Below are 18,923 nucleotides of genomic sequence, written 5' to 3'. Positions count from 1 at the left end.
GTTTTTGCCACTTTTATCAACGAGTGTTGATATATTTGATATCAAAAGACACGAGGGTGAGATTTTATTTATCATCCAACATCATTCTTTCAACTTTTTCAATTTGTAGACAGAAATTAGCAGTGTCTTCAGTGTAAAAAGTACTGCAAACAGCTTCAGTAGCAGAGCCATTAGTGATGTCATTTGATTGTGACGTCATGGTAACCAGTGATGTCACAATGGTCTGCAAAGCATTGTGATGTAATTTCATTGCAGCGATATCTACAGTGTAGATATCGCTTGATCTCATCCAAGCGATATCTCCTGTGGGAGCCAGTTTTGGATGATAAATGATGATAACGTCCTCTTTGCTGTTTCCGATATGTCATACCACGCCAGAGGGATCCAGGCACTCCAGCATGGGTGGCGGAAGTGTGTAGACCTCGGAGGGGATTATAATGAAAAATGATAAGCAACTAGCTCCACAAACGCAGTCCATCATATATTAGGCTCAGAACTGTTCAGACTCCACTCGTAGTCCCGCACCATGAAGATCCGGTTCGTATCCAGCAACCCATGCTTGTCGTAAAAGGCTACGAAGGCGATCGGGTGGTCAGGCTCTCTGACTTGGTTGATGCTGACCACCCGATCCCGTTAGATTGTTTCTGTGAGTAGGCTGTTACTATTTACCCTCCCTAACATACACTTGGTCTCTCAGCGTCTCTATGGTGCCCGGCGCTGGTATATAGCTAACATATGGGCGGGTACATGTCACATTAACTAGCTGCAAGAATTGACTAAAACTATGAATCTAAACCACTCGCCCAACAAAATCCTGGTTGTTTTAGGAATTGGAACTGCAAGCAACATTTAACATATATATTACCGTATCACTGTAACAAAACTATATCATCAGTGTTTTAATTAAAATGGAAACCTCTAATATTGAGTGAGAGAACGCTATTAAATTTTACTTTGTCTGAAGGAGAAAAAAATTAATTGTCCGCATTCCACGTGCAACTAATTGAATTTCCTTAAACTATGGCTTCCCAATATTCTGCCCTCGATTAAATTAAATTTAATGCTCTACTCTTTTCTATCTTCACCTTTTTCATGTCCTCGTAAAAGACGATGTGAACGTTGGCGTTGTGGCGTTCCTGCCACCATCCCCGGGTGAAGTCAAACCACGATCCGTGGTCAACTGCAATGAATACACCAATAATATCACCACACTTGTCTCTTAATTACACTTCAACTTCAACTGACAAATCTAGCATTATTAGGCATGCAGAATAAATATTTAAATTGTCGTAAACTTACCCGTTTTCGAAGCATACTAAATGTCAAATGTACTTAAAGTGTAAACGTATAAAAAAAACATTATAACTAATTCATTTGGTGAATTGTTTTCAATAAAAACATAATGCACCTATCCTTTTTTCCAAAGGTGTAGCCGCGCGTGAATTCGATCAATAAGAAGCATCGACATTCCCTCAGGGCCTGGATTCTGTCATCTTCCCGAGTCAAGGGATTTAACTGACTGTAAAAGTCCAGTTTTCACCCTTGTAGAAGTAGGCTAAAATTTCTAGGCTAGATCGTAGCGCCACTAATGCCTATTATAATTTATGTCCCTTCTATGTCCCTCCTATTGCCCAATCAGATTTCACCTCTCATATCACTTGCATTTGTTTCAAACAAAATGGCGGCGTCCAGTCAAGACGATCTATATTGTGATAAAACAGGTCTTACTTCGCGAAGTGCATCAAATCACGTGAGCACCTGGATTACAAACATGAAAAGATTTGAAAAATATCTGTTGACGCCGAGTTGGCGGTACACATGCTTTGCAAATCCTGCAATCAACAGAAATCTGCACGGTAGTTTACGAACCGGTTGTTAATTTCGTTACGCGATTTTGATTGGACTATGCATAGACTCGTTAGTCCAGCCACAATATAACTACATAACTCCAGCCTGGGCTTTTATAGTCAGTTCCCTTACCTCGGTAAGATGGATTCAGTGCTCACAACATCACAGGCTGCATGATGAACTCCCGTCCAACCCGGCTTCACGAGAAGCACAATATATTCTGTGGTGGCAAAATGACATGAGTCCAGCTCCGTGTCAAGGGTGACCGCCTCCGTGGTCTAGTGGTAGAGCGTCCGCCCTGAGAGCGGAAGGTCCGGGCTTTGATCCCGGCCGCGTAATACCAAAAGACGTTAAAATATGGTACTTGTTGTTACCCTGTCTGGCGCTCGGCATTAAGGGTCTAAAACAAGGACTGGTCGGCTCGGAGTCAGTATACTGTGTCTGAGTGGGATATTCATGTTAAACTGCGGCATGGTATCTCAGTGAGCTAGCACTATAAATCGGCATCAGTCCGGACTAGTACAAGCAGCCACAAAAACACGTACATGCACGTCGCTATATAAGTGCAATAATCTTGGACGTGACGTTAAACCCCATTTAACCTCACCTCACCGTGGCAAGGCACGTGCAACAACCACGTGGGGGGTCTGGGTCATTGGTTCCCAGTGACCCGTGCTTGTTGTAAGAGGCGATTTGTTGAATCGGGTGGTCAGACTCGGTGACTTGGTTGAATGCGTGTCATGGTTCGCCGTGATTATGTTTCTAGGTTTGTCAGCACCATACCGTGCTCGTGGTAAACGTCTGAGACCCGCATCACTTCGGGCTTTGCCTCCCACATCAAGCTGACAAGCCGTGATATAATTGATATATGTACTGTTGCAGCGTTAAACCGACTCCCCAACTCTCTACAATAATGATAGTTATCAAACTGATACACAACGATACACAGAAATCGTACCTCAGAAAGTGTCATAGATATGTAAGCCGCAGTGTGGATAAACGACGGATTTAGACATACTAAAGAGATATATGAACGAAATGCTTTCACTGAGAATTGACTTTAATAATTGGACGTTACACTTGGGATATGGAGAAAGATCTGTTGTTTGCAGAAGGAACTGTACGACAGTCATAATCACGACCAGAGCTCTATGGATATTGACATTCGATCTAATGCAGTCTGCCCTGCACGGCCATATAAGTCATGGACGGATTCTGAATTGACATTATCTCTTATTTGCTATCCCCGCCAGCCAGACACCTATAAGCATAAGTGAATAAGTTCCTGGCTAATGGTACTGAGTTCACAATTCTGACATTTTCACACTTACCTTAACTCTTTAAAGAAATGAATTACTCAACGATATCTTTTATACACCACTGGGATCACATTTCGTTGAGACCATGAATTTGATGTTTGGCATGAGTGTTATAGGAGAGGATTAACGTTATTTCCCGAAAATAGTTTAATTTCTCAACCTTAATGGCATGACACCCGTCTTATTAGGACGTCAGACATCCGGAAATGCCAACTTACTGACGATATTCAAGTACTTAATAGGAGATGAATTGTTAGAAAGGCATTACAATTTATGGATTACAACTTCTTTAATACTGTAAAGGCGACGTTGGGTATAGATCCTTATACCGTTGTCAGACAACGTTGTGTGACAACGGTATAAGGATCTATACCCAAACGTCGCCTTTACAGTATTAAAGAAGTTGTTATCCATAAATTGTGTCGACTTTGTTTATCAGAGGTTCATCGAGGATTCAATACTAAGAGCCATCGGGAAACTTGGGAAAAAACATGATTTTCTTCAAATGTTTTTATATTTATAAATTCAGATGTATTTTAACATAATATTTTAATACTGCATTCAATGCAATAATGTAAAACTATGCATTAACGCATCTCCCTCTTAATGGTACTGTTATCAGTGAAATACATTTGTTTGTTTGTTTGTTTGTTTGTTTGTTTGTTGTTTAACGCCGCACTAGGGGCCAGCGGTCGCATTCTTTTGGAGACGCATTAATTTCACGTTTTACAGTATCGCCGTGATATAACTGGAATACTACGGAACAACATTCACTCCCATAGTTACCGTACGTATCATGATTAAAACAAGATATAGCTACAAGCAGAAATGGGATCGGTGAACAGGCAAAGCCTATTTGAACACCGCTCCCTACAGGTTCATTTAGATCCGGGTTGGAATAGGTCTTCAGCAACAAATGCGTGCTGTAAAAAGCGACTATGGTTGTCGTTAGAGACAACTAACGGGTTCTGACTCGCTGACTTGGTTCATGAATGTCATCGTATCCCAATTGCGTAGATCGATGTCCATGATATCAGTCACTGGATTGTCTTGTCCAGACTCTATGACTATGTCGCGTTCCATTAGTAAACATGCTGAAAGCAGATTACTTTCGGTTTACTGTAAATATTGCGGCGTTAAACAACAAACAAACAAACGAGGTCATTTAACAATTAATAAGGGAAAGTTGTACATACAATAATGAAATAATGTACCTATTGTTTACGAAAATCATGATGCAGAAGTATACAATATGCAAGTCACACATAAATACACACATACATATATTTTTTTAATTTGAAGTTTACACGATATACGGCTTTTCCATTGGACGAGAGGTCGGTCACATCATCGTGAAATTGATGTTCATGAGTATATAAACGACAAAATTTGACGTTCATACGTTTTTCGCGAGACCGTGTTCTTGAAATGACGTAAACACTGACCAAACCGGCGCATCCATGCATATATGCATATACACATACAGGCTTGTAGACATATACCTCAATGTATCAGCAATAATACGCGTTCACAACTGTTATCATTGTATAGCAGACAAATATACACCAAATTATAAATTGTAAACAAACAGATTGTATTATTGCAAGGTTAATATCAGTAGATATTTTAGTATTTTCATATAATACTGAATCCATACGACGTATGTGATGACATGCTATCTGATGTGGTCTAATGTGATGTTACACGCGAATTCTGGACTATCTGCCCATGTCAGTGACGCCGACCCTCGAGCCCCCACTCACCGTGCCCCGACAGGAACATATATAGGAACTCGGCCCACGTCCCCTGGTAGTTTCCGAATGAAGAGCTGGACTTGTAGAAGTGGTAGTACGACACACACAGATCCTTGGGGTTCCGGAAAAGCACGACGATCTGAGAAGCAAGGTGTCGGTGAAATGTATAAGGGCTTGTAAGTATTAAACACTTTACGCATATATTGGTACACTTTAAATGTCTTTTTAAAACGTCCAAAGAAGATGATGTTCAACTTGTCTGATAGGAACAATTCTGATCTCATAAATTTAACCATGGCCAAAAAGTAATGAAACAGTAGACAGAGTGGTGTTCTTAATGCAATTTGGTTAATATCAATACAACCATGCATTGGTGTGTTCTAATTCCAAAGCGGCTCAGCCAAATTATTCAAGTTTCAAACTGGTCTGAAACGCTTGTCAAATATCACATCTCCCAACTGGATTCAGTACATACCTTCAGACTGAAGTCAATCATGCTGTAAGCTTGCATTGACAACAAACATAAACAAAATGGTCATGTGTCTAACGGATCCGTGAAGATCCGGGGTAGAATAGGTCTTCAGCAACCCACGTTTGCCGTAAAAGGCGACTGTGCTTGTCGTAAGAGGCGACTAACGGGATCGGGTGGTCAGGCTCGCCGACATATTTAATGCATGTCATCGTATTTCAGTTGCGTAGATCGATGCTAATGATATCAATCACTGGATTGTCTGGTTCAGACTTGATTATTTCCAGACCGCATGTGTGTGACGTTGATTATTTAACGCCTAGGCTTTGGTTTGTTGTTTAACGCCGCACTCGGCAATATTCCAGCTATATGACGGCGGTCTGTGAATAATCGAGTGATTGACATCATGAGCATCATTCAGCGCAATTGGGATACAACCATGTCAGCGAGCCTGACCACCCGATCTCGTTATAACGCCTAGGCAGTTGATAAGGCTTTTTAAAGAAAAGCAAAGATGTCTGTCTTGTGGCCATATTGAATTTCCGACTTCGATGCCGTGAACAGTCTTGGTGCCCCTTATAGCCAGGAACAGCTCTAGCGACATGAACGAAAGTACCTCAATCTATTCAGAAGCAGAAAATGTGGAAAACGGGGGGAAAGCTCATACGGACAAATTGCGTAATATTCAAACAAGAACTACATTCCTCGAAACTATTGTTATCTGTTTTTATGAGGAGAGAAATCTCTGTCGGTCGCAAATATCACGGTTATATAAATAGACGGGGGGCCTGGGCGCGTGTGTGCACGTCTTACAATCACGAATATAAGGAGTCACAAACAGTGTATGCCCATCCGTATATACAACAACTGAACGGCCTGTGCACGTTTAGGAACTATTTAAGAAACAATTGTCGATATGTTATTGAGTATTCATTCAAAGATCTGCATAGAGCCACAAATAAATTAAAAGCTGAACATCCTGCACAGAACAATAGTAAACTGCATGTAGAGTGAACTGCATCTTCCCGAGGCAAGAGAGTTAACTGACTTTAAAAGTCCAGTTTCCACCCTTGCCGAACTAGGCTGGAATTACTGGACTCGATCCACCAGTGGCTATTACCAGTTATGTCCCTTCTAAGCCTCTCCTATGGACCAATCAGATTCAACCTCTCGTATCACTTGCGTTCGATTCACACACAATGGTGGCGCCCAGTCAAGACGATCTGATCGATAATCAAGATCTATATTGTGATAAAACGGGTCTTACATCGCGAAATGCATCAAATCACATGAGCACCTTAATTAAAAACATGAAAAGATTTGGAAAATATCTGCTGACAACGAGTTGGCGGTGCACATGCTTTGCAAATCCTGCAATCGACCGAAATCTGCACGACAGTTTACGAACCGGATTTCGATTTCGGTTCGCGATTTTGATTGGACTATACATAGACTCGTTAGTCCAGCCAAAATGTAACTCCATAATACCAGCCTAGTTCGGCAAGGGTGGAAACTGGACTTTTATAGTAAGTTTACTCTCTTGCCTCGGGAAGATGAGTGAACTGTTGTGTTTCAGTGTGTTTACCGTATTTCCTTTATTAGACGCTCTGGTGTCTATTAATTTCTCGCAAGCCGCTGACCTTGCGTCTGTTTAACCCTGCTGTTTAATGATGGCACAGTGGCAACGCACGACCTTACCGAATCCCATATTCTAGTCACATAAAGGGTACATTTGCGGGAAATTGGTAATCGTTGCATGCGGTAAGTTAATGTGATGTAGGTCATTAATGTCATCGGATGTTTGCCCCGGACTCTAAGAGACAAGACGTCTAATAGAGGCCCGGCTTCTATTTTTGTATGACCCGGAGTCAGTTAGAGGCCGGCTTGCGAGAAGAACCGGCGTCTGTCTAATAGAAGAAATGCGGTATAGACAGACCGGAAACATCCATCGATCTATCCATGACGTGACTATCAAGTACTTCATACTCAATGTACGTTAATCAGTGAAACATTTTTTTAATCACTACAAGTGTAGTCAGGGAATGCGTTTTAGGCCTTAGTCAGCAATACTAAAACTGTACACGGCGCCACAAACCAGTTGTTGATAGTATGAGCAACAGTTGATGTAGTATATGACCACCCAATCGGAGAACTGGTATCGCCCGTTATAACTGGGTATTAAGACAAATGTCAAAGAAGGAAACTGTTAATCACACCTTAAAATATAGGAGTGGTATGTTTCGATGCTAATGCTAATGTTATTACCAACTGTATGATGTTATCACAACTGTATGATGTTATCACAAATGTATGATGTTATTACCAAATGTATGATGTTATTACCAACTGTATGATGTTGTCACAACTGTATGATGTTATCACAAATGTATGATGTTATTACCAAATGTATGATGTTATTACCAACTGTATGATGTTATCACAACTGTATGATGTTATCACAAATGTATAATGTTATTACCAAATGTATGATGTTATCACCAACTATTAGTGGGGCGGTTAAGGCTGGATTTTAATCAAAATTGTGCACTTTGGGTTAAAAGCACCAAACTTGGCACACTTATACATTGAACCATTCTGAACATTTCTTGATATGGACCCACCTCAGCAGCGCCACCTGGTTAGTACCAAATGTATGCCAGTTGCCTGTGTGGCCCTTCTTTGGGTGTGTTACTCTTAAAATAATTTCTTGTGTTTTCAGTTTTCAAATGCAAAATAACATATTTCGCATTAGGCTTCCTCAAACTGGGACCCTCCGCTATTACTTCAAACAAACCAGTCTTTAATAAATGGCCATCCCCTTGTTCATGGTGTTGAAAACGTCCAACGATTATCAGTCGTATGGTCATTACAGTGGGGGCACATTGAATGTAGACCTACTTATCATAGAAATACAAGTAGATGTGACCGTGACTTGTATCTAAGCCATAACCATTGTATTATTTGGTCCTCAGATCTTGCATCCATTAGTTGACAATACGGACGACGGATTTGCCTCTGACGACCACAATGGGCGACCTATAGGGAATTGATGTGTCATCGTGTCCCAGACTTATCCGAAGTAAACCACTGGTTCGTCAGGCCTAGACTGTATTACACAGAGGCTGCTTCACTATATAATGCTAACTGCGGCGTGAAACAGTATTCACTCTGTCACTCCTGAGCAGACAAATCATGAAAACAAAAAAATACATTTTTAGAAAATTACGAAGAAGTTGTGATCTGAAAGTAATGCATTTGAGATCTGAGGCGGGGTTGACAGACACGGGTGATGCCAGTTTTCAGCCTGGTTTGATCAGCATGCTTAAGCTGGTCGCATTTTCCTCACCTTGCAGTTTTTCTGCTGGATTTGTCTTGGCATCAGTTTCACCTGAAGGTGGGACTTGATCACCCTCGGGGATGGCATCGGCTCGGCCAGTTCTAGACCAACCTCGTTCAAGACGTCATCTTTGAACTCGAGAAAGGGGGACCGGAAGTAAACGGGCTTCTGATAGGCCGAATCAAAATTCCCATCACTCATCACCAGCCACAGGACTTCCTGCATCCACGTTGTTCCTGAAGAGCAGTATTGACATTGACATTGACATTGACATTGATGTAGGAGGAAAGCCCGAAGTGAGGCAGGTCCCAGACGTTTATATTACCACTTTGCGCTTGTAGAAACCTAATCCTAGCAAATCTGAGATTCGAACCCGCGATCAGAGATTTCTTGGACTCCTAAGGGAAGCAGCACTATACATAGAACTACGGAGCCTTACACTACTGGGCCACTCGTACCCAACGTCTAAGGACGAACTTGTGGTCACATATAATGATGGTTCCAAGATGGCGTCCCGCTTTCGGGCGTTGTTAGGTTCACCTTCGATTGAATGAAATAGACGGATATGGTTTTAAGTGAATAATGGATTCAATCTAACTTTATTGAAAATCAATAGGATTAGAAAAAGGCTCCAGGAGCTAGTCGATCCTTTCCTTTTGGAATATACAGAATGATTTACATATAAATACACGTGATCAACGGTATTTTAAACAAAAAACATAATTGGACACAAAAGCACGAATTAGTGAAATATTTTAGTTGATAGAATATAATATTATCCAGCTTCAGAAACGAATATGTTGACACAGCCATCTGAGGGTGGGTCGACACATACACTGAACCGCAAAAGAAACGTCACCATGGATTCGATATATGAGAAACCTTATTTATATACGTGGACTTGAAATGCCTTGGCTACTTGCCGGGCGGTTTGTCCAGCTTACAATCGTCCAAGGGCTTCGTATCGCTGATTTCTTGTCAATCTTGGCATGTGGTAGCAATTCAATAACGAATGAATGTTATCCGATCTGGATTTTTTTATAGGGCAAGAAATGGAGGAACGCATGTGCATTTCAGTTTGCACGGAACTCATGTGCATCGGGTTACTATGGCCGTTGTCGTGATGCGTTTGAGTGATCGGTTATATTGTCATCTGCTTTGTTTCTTATCATCAAATTTCATAATTCCGGACAGGGTAATGTTAAATTTAACTTTGACAAAAAAATACCCAGATATTTAAATGACAACTTTTCATGCAATGTTACTTAGGGTGACGTTTCTTTTGCGGTTCAGTATATAATACATACATATAAAACGTATGATCAGATTTTACCCCAAATTTTGAAATTTCATTTAATAATAATCTAAGCGATGTAATGTAATAACGACCTTAGAGTGAATAATGTAAAGCATTTTCAGACACTGAACAATTACGGAATAATAATCTAAGCGATGTAATGTAATAACGACCTTCGAGTGAATAATGTAAAGCATTTTCAGACACTGAACAATTACGGAAATGATTTTCTATCAAATTTGCCTCAAATGAGTTGATGTGCAGAGCTGCGTCCCTTGGGCACGCCAGAAACCTATGATTTGTGGGTTCGAATCCCGGTTCGCCCCGATTATGTTTCTAGGTTTGTCAGCACCATACCCGTGCTCGTGGGTTTCATCGAAGTGGTAAACGTCTGAGACCTGCATCACTTCGGGCTTTCCTCCCACATTAAGCTGACACGCCGTGATATAACTGCAATACTGTTAAAAACGGCGTTAAACCCAACTCATTCACTCACTCACTCAAATGAGTTGACTTTAAAATGTATGTTTGTATGTGAACTATACACGACACAGTGCTTTGTATCTGGCTTAATTTTTGTTTAAATGTGTTTAATGAACTTGGTTCTTTTACTACTGGAAGGGTCCAATGGGACTGAACGTCGCGTTCAATAGTATTGCACTTACGTATATTACGCTATGTACAGCAAACACACAGTACGCTAAGCATTGTTAGGGAGATAACTCTCATGGAGTAGAATGATTCATGGTTATATAAAACTACGCACTCATAACGTTGTGGGTTTCAATTTTAACAATATCTGCATGTCTCCATTGATCTAGTTCATTTTAAAATAATATAACAACAATGTAACTATTACTTTGAAAATATAAATTATTAAAACATAGTAATAACTTTACCATTGATATACAAAACCTTTTTTATGTCATTCCGTCCAGTCACTGTGTCTCTGACATAATTATAGGTTCAATTCTAGAGAGTACAGCATTTGTTGTTAACATCTGACGTGTCAACAAGGGAGGTTTTATGCCATTCACTTCAGTTAAAATTATAAACATTTATCATGTATACCACTACAATTGCCAAACTTAATACCTCTTGTTCTTTGAAAACAATAACAAATGTTCAAGAAGTCATTGTTGTGAAAACATATTACTAAGTTTGTTTTCGTGATATCCTTGTTATCTATTTTTCTGTTACATATGAATTAAAACTCATGTTCTCGTCCCTGATTCTGAAGGTACAGTAAACTACGGTTATAACGAACACGTACGTTTAAAACGAACTGACGGATATGACGAACTAACTTTTTAGTCCCGACTATTTGCTGTAGTTATGCTGTTTATATTCTTATAACGAATTACGGTTATAACGAACTAACATTAGTAGTCCCTTTGAGACCCTCGTTATAACCGTAGTTTACTGTACCACATGCATGTTACGACTTGTTTCACCATCTGGGTTACACATGTGCGCTTTCTGACAGTATAGGTACTTGCAACAATAGGCAGATATGCAACACATAATCTTCGCTCCGTGTTCACTCTCAGGATGAAAGTTATCTTGTAAGCGTTTCACGAACACCCGTGAAGTTCCGGGGTAGAATAGGTCTTCAGCAACCCATGCTTACCGTAAAAGGCTACGAAGGCGATCGGGTGATCAGGCTCGCTGACTTGGTCGATGCATGTCGTCGATCCCAATTGAGTGGATCGATGCTCATGATATTAATCACTGGATTGTCAGGTCCAGACTCGATTATTTACACACCGCCGTCATATAGCTGGAATATTGCTGAGTGCGGCGTTAAACAACAACCAACCAACCCTGTCCTCTCACCGCCCTTAAAGGCGAACTTTGCTCCTGTATCTGACAGCCTGTCTTAAGTGTCACGTGTGAAACTGAGAATGAACTGCCAAGACCCCCTTCAACACAACCCTCGAACCACCATAATCACACTCGTATGAATATCTGCGATCGATGTGATCTCAACACAACCCTCAGTGGCAGTGTTCGTGCGGAACCAAACAAGAGGGCCTTTTACGGAGCACGGGGCCATGCCATAAACCTGAGTTTCTAACCTCGAACACATTAAAGATTAACTGCAGGTTAAATCGCTTAATTGCGCCCGTATTGGACTTTACATTAGGAGTTATGTCCCCTTAATGGAAGTGGATTGGTGCGCCAGACTGGCCCATGTTCTTAAAAATCGATTAATGTCTTCCGTTTTCCATTCGCTTTTTATACCCAGTGAGTTCTGGGGTTTGCTTTTCAGCTGGCTTTCAAGTAGCTTGTTAAGATTCCACCGCTATACGTGCATTCGCCACGGCCGTGGCGGTGTGAATAGAAACCGTCCAATACTTCACTCTTGAAGATGCACGACTTTGATTAACTCATGGGGACAGTCTCAAAGTTTCCAGTACTATTTGTTTTTAGATAAATTCAATAAATGCGTTCTACTTGCAAAATCAAATTCCAAATGTGTTAAACACTGAACCAATCTCGACATGATAAAAACTAATAACACAACTTAAACAGGGCGGTATATTTTTGTAATTCTTCACCTTTTTTCACTTTGAGAACACCATTATTGACATGTTGGAATCGACTAGGTATCCCGATGAAGGTGTTTTCTCGTATAGAATAAAGAGACTTGGTTACATACTCTGAACAAGTGTATTTATATTAAAAACAAGTTTGGTTCTGAAATATATGGCAGACTGACATGGACAAGATTGTATGTTTTCTAAGCAGCCGCAAGAAAATATCACTGACTCTGTCCTCGAATAAAATACGGTGACATCCTCTCTTCTGATCAATACTTTTTTATTCGTGAAATCCATTTCCGACACTTTAATTGAAACTGCATGCCAAGAAGTCTTGTAAAATAGATTTTAGAAGTTGCGAAAAAGGTTTAATATGTTTCTGCCTCGGAAATGAAGACGGGTGAAAACCTTCAGGGCCCTCAGAGTCTGCAGCTTACATGGCGACTTGTGTTAATTATCGTAGTAATTCATTTCAAAATTCTGATTTAGAATAACCGTGTCCAATTAAAAATGTGAGGCAACTATAACCCGTTTCACATGAGTGAGTGAGTGAGTATGGTTTTACGCCGCTTTTAGCAATATTCCAGCAATATCACGGCGGGGGACACCAGAAATGGGCTACACACATTGTACCCATGTCGGGAATCGAACCCGGTCTTCGGTGTGACGAGCGAACGCTTTAACCACTAGGCTACCCGACCGCCCCCGTTTCACATGAAAAAAATCTTAACAATTTCAAAATATAGTAACATTAGTGCGTTGAAATAGAGGGCAAATAATTTACTCATTCTTTAAAAATAAACTGCAGCATGGCATCTGACTGCAGCTACTATAGTATACAGGCTTCGTTCCTGCCCCACACTGGAGCACATGTAGCACATGGGGTGTCATCTAAGGCAAGTGACTTTGTTCGAAATGTGCCTCTGTTAACCCAGCAGTGAGTGGGTACCCGGTAGGATGAGATGACTGTTAAACTTCTAGCGCCTCACATGCAGCTTGGGGTGTATACTCCTCAGGGAGCTGAGAATGAATAGCGAGAGCACACTGATCAATTGACCGGGGTAATGTCTACGCGCCCAGAGCATGCCTATGCATGGAATACAGCGCCATATAAATGGATTAGTTGTAGAGTAGTAGTAGTAGTAGTAGTAGTAGTGGTAGAAGTAGTAGTAGTAGTAGTAGTAGCAGCAGCAGCAGAAGCAGCAGTAGTAGTCGTAGTTCTGTGTAAAGGGAGATAGGTAGTTTCGAAAAAAGATACCTACAATGAAAATGATCATATCAGTCTTGTGAGTCACTTCCACCATTACGTCAATGATGTGTTTTGGAGACTCATTCAGACATGCCCATGGAAACTGGACTTCTATAGTCCGTTAACTCCCTTGCCTAAAGAATATGGCCAATGGAAACTTCAAGTATTTCAAGTGAGTGAGTATGGTTTTACGCCGGGGGACACCAGAAATGGGCTTCACACATTGTGCATATGTCGCGAATCGAACCCGGGTCTTCGTCGTGACGAGCGAATGCTTTAACCACTCGGCTACCCTACCGCCCCAGTATTTCAAGAAAAAACATTCGAAAGAAGATACATGTATTTGCTATCGTGGATAATAACATTCTCTTGAAGAAGGTTCAATGTTGTAGAGATTGGGCTGTTCCACGAAACGACCGTGACTTGCGACAGCCGTATCTATACATTACAACGTTGTCCGTTCCACTGTTTCAAGTCTTGTACATATACATTACATCGTGCCTGTCCGCCCAAATGTTTCCTATCGTGCCTTGTAGAAAGAACCCTGGTTTTAAAGACAAGAGGCAACATGTTTGTGCAACGCCATAGATGTATATTTATTAGTTTCAATATAAGAGGGGGCGGCGGGCCCAGTCGTCTAAGGCGCCGCCATTCGCTGTGCAGAGTTGCGTCCCTTGGTCACCCCAGAAACTTATGATTGTGGCTTCGAATCCCGGTTCGCCCCGATTCTGTTTCTAGGTTTGTCAGCACCATACCCGTGCTCGTGGGTTCACCGAAGTGGTAAACGTTTGAGACCTGCATCACTTCGGGCTTTCCTTCCACATTAAGCTGACACGCCGCGATATAACTGGAATAATGTTAAAAGCGGCGTTAAACCCAACTCACTCACTGACTGTTTCAATATAATAAACTGTAAACCGTGTAAAGAATACCAGACGAAACCAAGGTTGCTGTGCTGTGTGCTCATATGAAGGGGTTCGCTCGTTACGCCATATGTCTAAGTTCGTTCCTCCACATGGGTACAATGTGTGAAGCCCATTTCTGGTGCCCCATGTCGTGTTATTGCTGGAACATTGCCAAAAACGTAAAACCCATGCAACTCACTCGCTCACTGGCGTTTGAAACAAATTCATATTAGGCACGTCTGTTGAAACTGTGTCCAATCACACCTGACGAACGATGCCCCCCCCCCCCCCCCCCCCCCCCCCCCCTTAAGCTTAAGTTTGTGTTTTTGTTTCGTTTTTCTGAAATGAGCCAATAAAATAAAACTCATAATATTATATAATTTCTGGAAAAAAATGGAGCTGTGGTTCGATACAGAAATAAATCATAGAAAACAGAAAAATTACCATATAATCAATTAATTGTTCAGCCAATCGAAACAGGCTTTTAACGACCATGGGCAAATTGACTACCACCTGATACCACGCAAAGTGCGGCCAAAGAAAAACATAAAATCAAAACCACTGAGAATTAAGCTAGTGTGTGTTGTAACAAATCTCTCCAGTTTTCACAATCAATATAAATAGGCGGCTTCAGTATCACCCCATTCCCGTAACGGAAGACGGGTAATGGCTGGCGCCAATACCGTGACATATATGCTCGATTTCAACGTGACACAGTGCACCGTAACAAGCAGTCCCACTGCGCTATTACCCTGTAATAAGTCCATACCGCGTGGGGGTCCCCATGTTGCGGCACGTCTCAACACATGATGTTTATTGTGCACACACAGAGTCATGATTGCGGTGCAAGACAGCATTCACAAGTGTTTAGGCATTCTGAAGCAATAGCCACTTGATTGTAAGTTTGTCACCAGTTGCGTGTAATTTGTCACCACTTGCGTGTACTTTTGTCACCACCTGCGCGTAATTTGTCACCACTTGCGTGTACTTTTGTCACCACCTGCGTGTTAGTTCGTCACCACTTACGTGTACGTTTGTCACCACCTGCGTGTAATTTGTCACCACTTGCGTGTAAGTTGGTCACCAGTTGCTTGTACGTTTGTCACCACTCGCATGTACGTTTGTCAACACCTGCGTGAAAACCTTTTCACCACTCTCCTTAAGGCCATTGCGATTAGGGATTTGGTATAAAACCAATCACATTCATAGTATATTATTGTTGTTTGTTGTTTAACGCCGCACTCTGCAATATTTCAGCTATATGACGGCGGTCAGTAAATAATCGAGTCTGGACCAGACAATCCGGTGATTGACATCATGAGCATCGATCCACGCAATTGGTACACGACGACATGAACTTATCGGGTTGAATTCATGCTGAGGGACGGATATTTGACCTCCGTCGCTTAGCGCAATGGCGGCTGGAAAATCGTTACCGTTCCGGTATCTAACTCGATGAGTAATTATATTGTTGCACGATCTATAACATACTCGTATTTGGAGGCAAGTTCCTTGGGGAGAGAATCATGTTGCACCTGTCCTTAGATCACGACGTATACACTTTGCTGAACCATATAATGCACAAAATAGCGCGATACAGATTTAGATCAGGGATCTATTAGGAAAACACTCACTGTTTGACAGCCCGTGGCTTTCTGTAGCGACGAGTCAATATCAAAATCGTTTATGAAGAGCAGCACGCAGAGATACGGTTACGGCAGCTAACACAGGACAAGATATATATTTAGTATAGAGCTGTATCAACTCGACTGGAATAGTGGTTAAACAGGAGAAATTCTAGTACTGTATCTTTACACAAAGAAACATTTTAAGCACCCCTTGTATATTTTACAATGACTGGTCGTCCGAGCGTTGGCATTGAAACCCTGACGACGAAACCTTCTGGAAAACGAATGTGGTTTCCAAGACACCTCTGACAATAAGAAAACAAAAAGTTTTTCCTGTTTTGAGATTTTCATGATTCCAACAAAATCTCAGAGGCACTGTATTTGTGCAAAAACAATAGGCACAAAAAGTATGGAGGTGCTGAATCAGGAATACAATTCCACAGCATGATAACTAATGATGAAAATGTCATTTCCAGCCCAAAGATAACATTCATGACACAAACCATCAAAAGAGGGTAAACCCGCCATGTGCCCGGATGACAGCTTCAAGCCTCCGTCTCTCATCCCTCCAAGAAGTCGATCTGCTGAATGGGATACAGCCATTCCCGATGAAGAACTGCCTCCAATTGGTCCAGAGTCTGTACCAATGGGTGCATAGCCTGTATCTCGACGTCCCAAGATGTCCAAAATATGCTCGAGCAGGTTCAGGTCAGGACTCATGGCAGGCCACGGCAGTCCTCGCAGCCTCGTTCTGGAAATAACCTGTTACTGCTTGGGAACGATGTGGCCTAGCATTGTCATCCTTGTTTACAGGTCGGGTGGCGAGTGGGTGGTTGTCGAAATCAGCACAATGAGGTTTCCCTGGCAGGCGACAAGATCAAGATTACAATCGTGGGACAGGCAACCCCAAACCATTACCCAGCCACCCAGCCTTACGTTCCGGGGTGTGTTGGCCATGTTTTATGCCTCATAACGGCTATCTGTGTCAGGAACCAGGAACCTGCTCTCTTCGAACCAATGGACTCTTGACCAAGTCCTCAGATCCTAAGCTCTCCGAGCCAAACACATTGCTAAACGAATCCTCCGTTGATGATCGGCATGGAAAGGACGCTTGATTACCCTTCTGTACTTCAATCCTGCCGATGTCAGTCGATTCTGCACTGTTCTGGTTGACAGCCGTCTATTGGGAAACGATGGCCCTTCAGAACAGTGAGTGAGTGAGTGAGTTGGGTTTAACGCCGCTTTTAACAGTATTACAGTTATATCGCGGCGTGTCAGCTTAATGTGGGAGGAAAGCCCGAAGTGATGCAGGTCTCAGACGTTTACCCCTTCGGTGAAACCCACAAGCACGGGTATGGTGCTGACAAACCTAGAAACATAATCGGGGCGAACCGGGATTCGAACCCACAATCATAGGTTTCTGGCGTGCCCAAAGGGACGTTACTCTGCACAGCGAATGGCGGCGCCTTAGACGACTGGTGGGCCACCCAGCTTCCCACAATCAATTCGGGGGGGGGGTTACCTGTCCAGATAATTAGGTACATCGCGTTATGTTGTACAGTAAATGGCGAAGCCATGTGTCGATACAAACAATTACGTGTATATAGGTTAACATGTAAACTACATTCACTATGAAAATGAATGGTAAAATACAGTATGTTGAGGTATATACAAGTGATGTAAGTAACTCTTATTTTACTTTATTTTAATTGACCAAATGTGTTTTTGTTGGAACAGTAGCATTCCCTTAATGGTGGAATGCATGTCTTTAACATGAGGACTGTGTGGCATGGTGTATTGTATTGTGATACAGTCTCAACCCTTAATGAAAGTCAAGGATTCTTTGTCAACCCTAATGTTAAAAATCAAAGATGAGGTGTCGCTAAAAATCAAAACTGTACATCAGAAAACCTCAAGAACCTTATTTACAGACCCACTTCAAGTAAAAAGGTTCACAAAATGGTCACGTGGGTGTACGTCCATCGTACGTATCGCCGTAAAATGTTCCTCTGAAAGGTAAGTCCATCGTACGTATCACCGTAACATGTTCCCGTGGGTGTACGTCCATCGTACGTATCGCCATAAAATGTTCCTGTGAGTGTACGTCCATCGTACGTATCGCCGTAACATGTTCCCGTGAGTGTACGTCCATCGTACGTATAGCCGTAACATGTTCCCGTGAGTGTACGCCCATCGTACGTAACGCCGTAAAATGTTCCTATGAGAGTAAGTCCATCGTACGTATCGCCGTAACATGTTCCTTTGAGTGTAAGTTCATCGTAAGTATCGCCGTAAAAGGGGTCTCTGATGTAGGTCCATCGTACGTATAGCCGTAACGTGTTCCCGTGAGTGTACGCCCATCGTACGTAACGCCGTAAAGAGTTCCTATGAGAGTAAGTCCATCGTACGTATCGCCGTAACATGTTCCTATGAGTGTAAGTTCATCGTAAGTATGGCCGTAAAAGGGGTCTCTGATGTAGGTCCATCGTACGTATCGCCGTAACATGTTCCTTTGAGTGTAAGTTCATCGTAAGTATCGCCGTAAAAGGGGTCTCTGATGTGGGTCCATCGTAC

At 41.9% G+C, this 18,923-nt stretch overlaps 1 protein-coding gene across 1 annotated transcript in view; it reads right to left on the bottom strand.

Moving 5' to 3' along the window:
* Positions 1 to 18,923, bottom strand: part of LOC124141357 (sulfotransferase 1C4-like) — a 28,909-nt gene that overhangs the window by 6,417 nt on the left and 3,569 nt on the right. Inside the window, exons 2-4 of the mRNA XM_046509350.2 lie at positions 8,737 to 8,963; positions 4,931 to 5,060; positions 1,086 to 1,180 (exon numbers count right to left, since the gene is read on the bottom strand). Of these exons, the coding sequence (XP_046365306.2) occupies positions 1,086 to 1,180; positions 4,931 to 5,060; positions 8,737 to 8,963 (452 nt within the window). The remainder of the gene's footprint in view (positions 1 to 1,085; positions 1,181 to 4,930; positions 5,061 to 8,736; positions 8,964 to 18,923) is intronic.

The sequence above is a fragment of the Haliotis rufescens genome, unplaced genomic scaffold (genome assembly GCF_023055435.1).
Source record: "Haliotis rufescens isolate VD_foot unplaced genomic scaffold, xgHalRufe1.0.p SCAF_25, whole genome shotgun sequence".
NCBI lineage: Eukaryota > Metazoa > Mollusca > Gastropoda > Lepetellida > Haliotidae > Haliotis > Haliotis rufescens.
The sequence above is the reverse complement of the archived record's forward strand: the minus strand, read 5'-3'. Positions and strand labels throughout refer to the sequence as shown.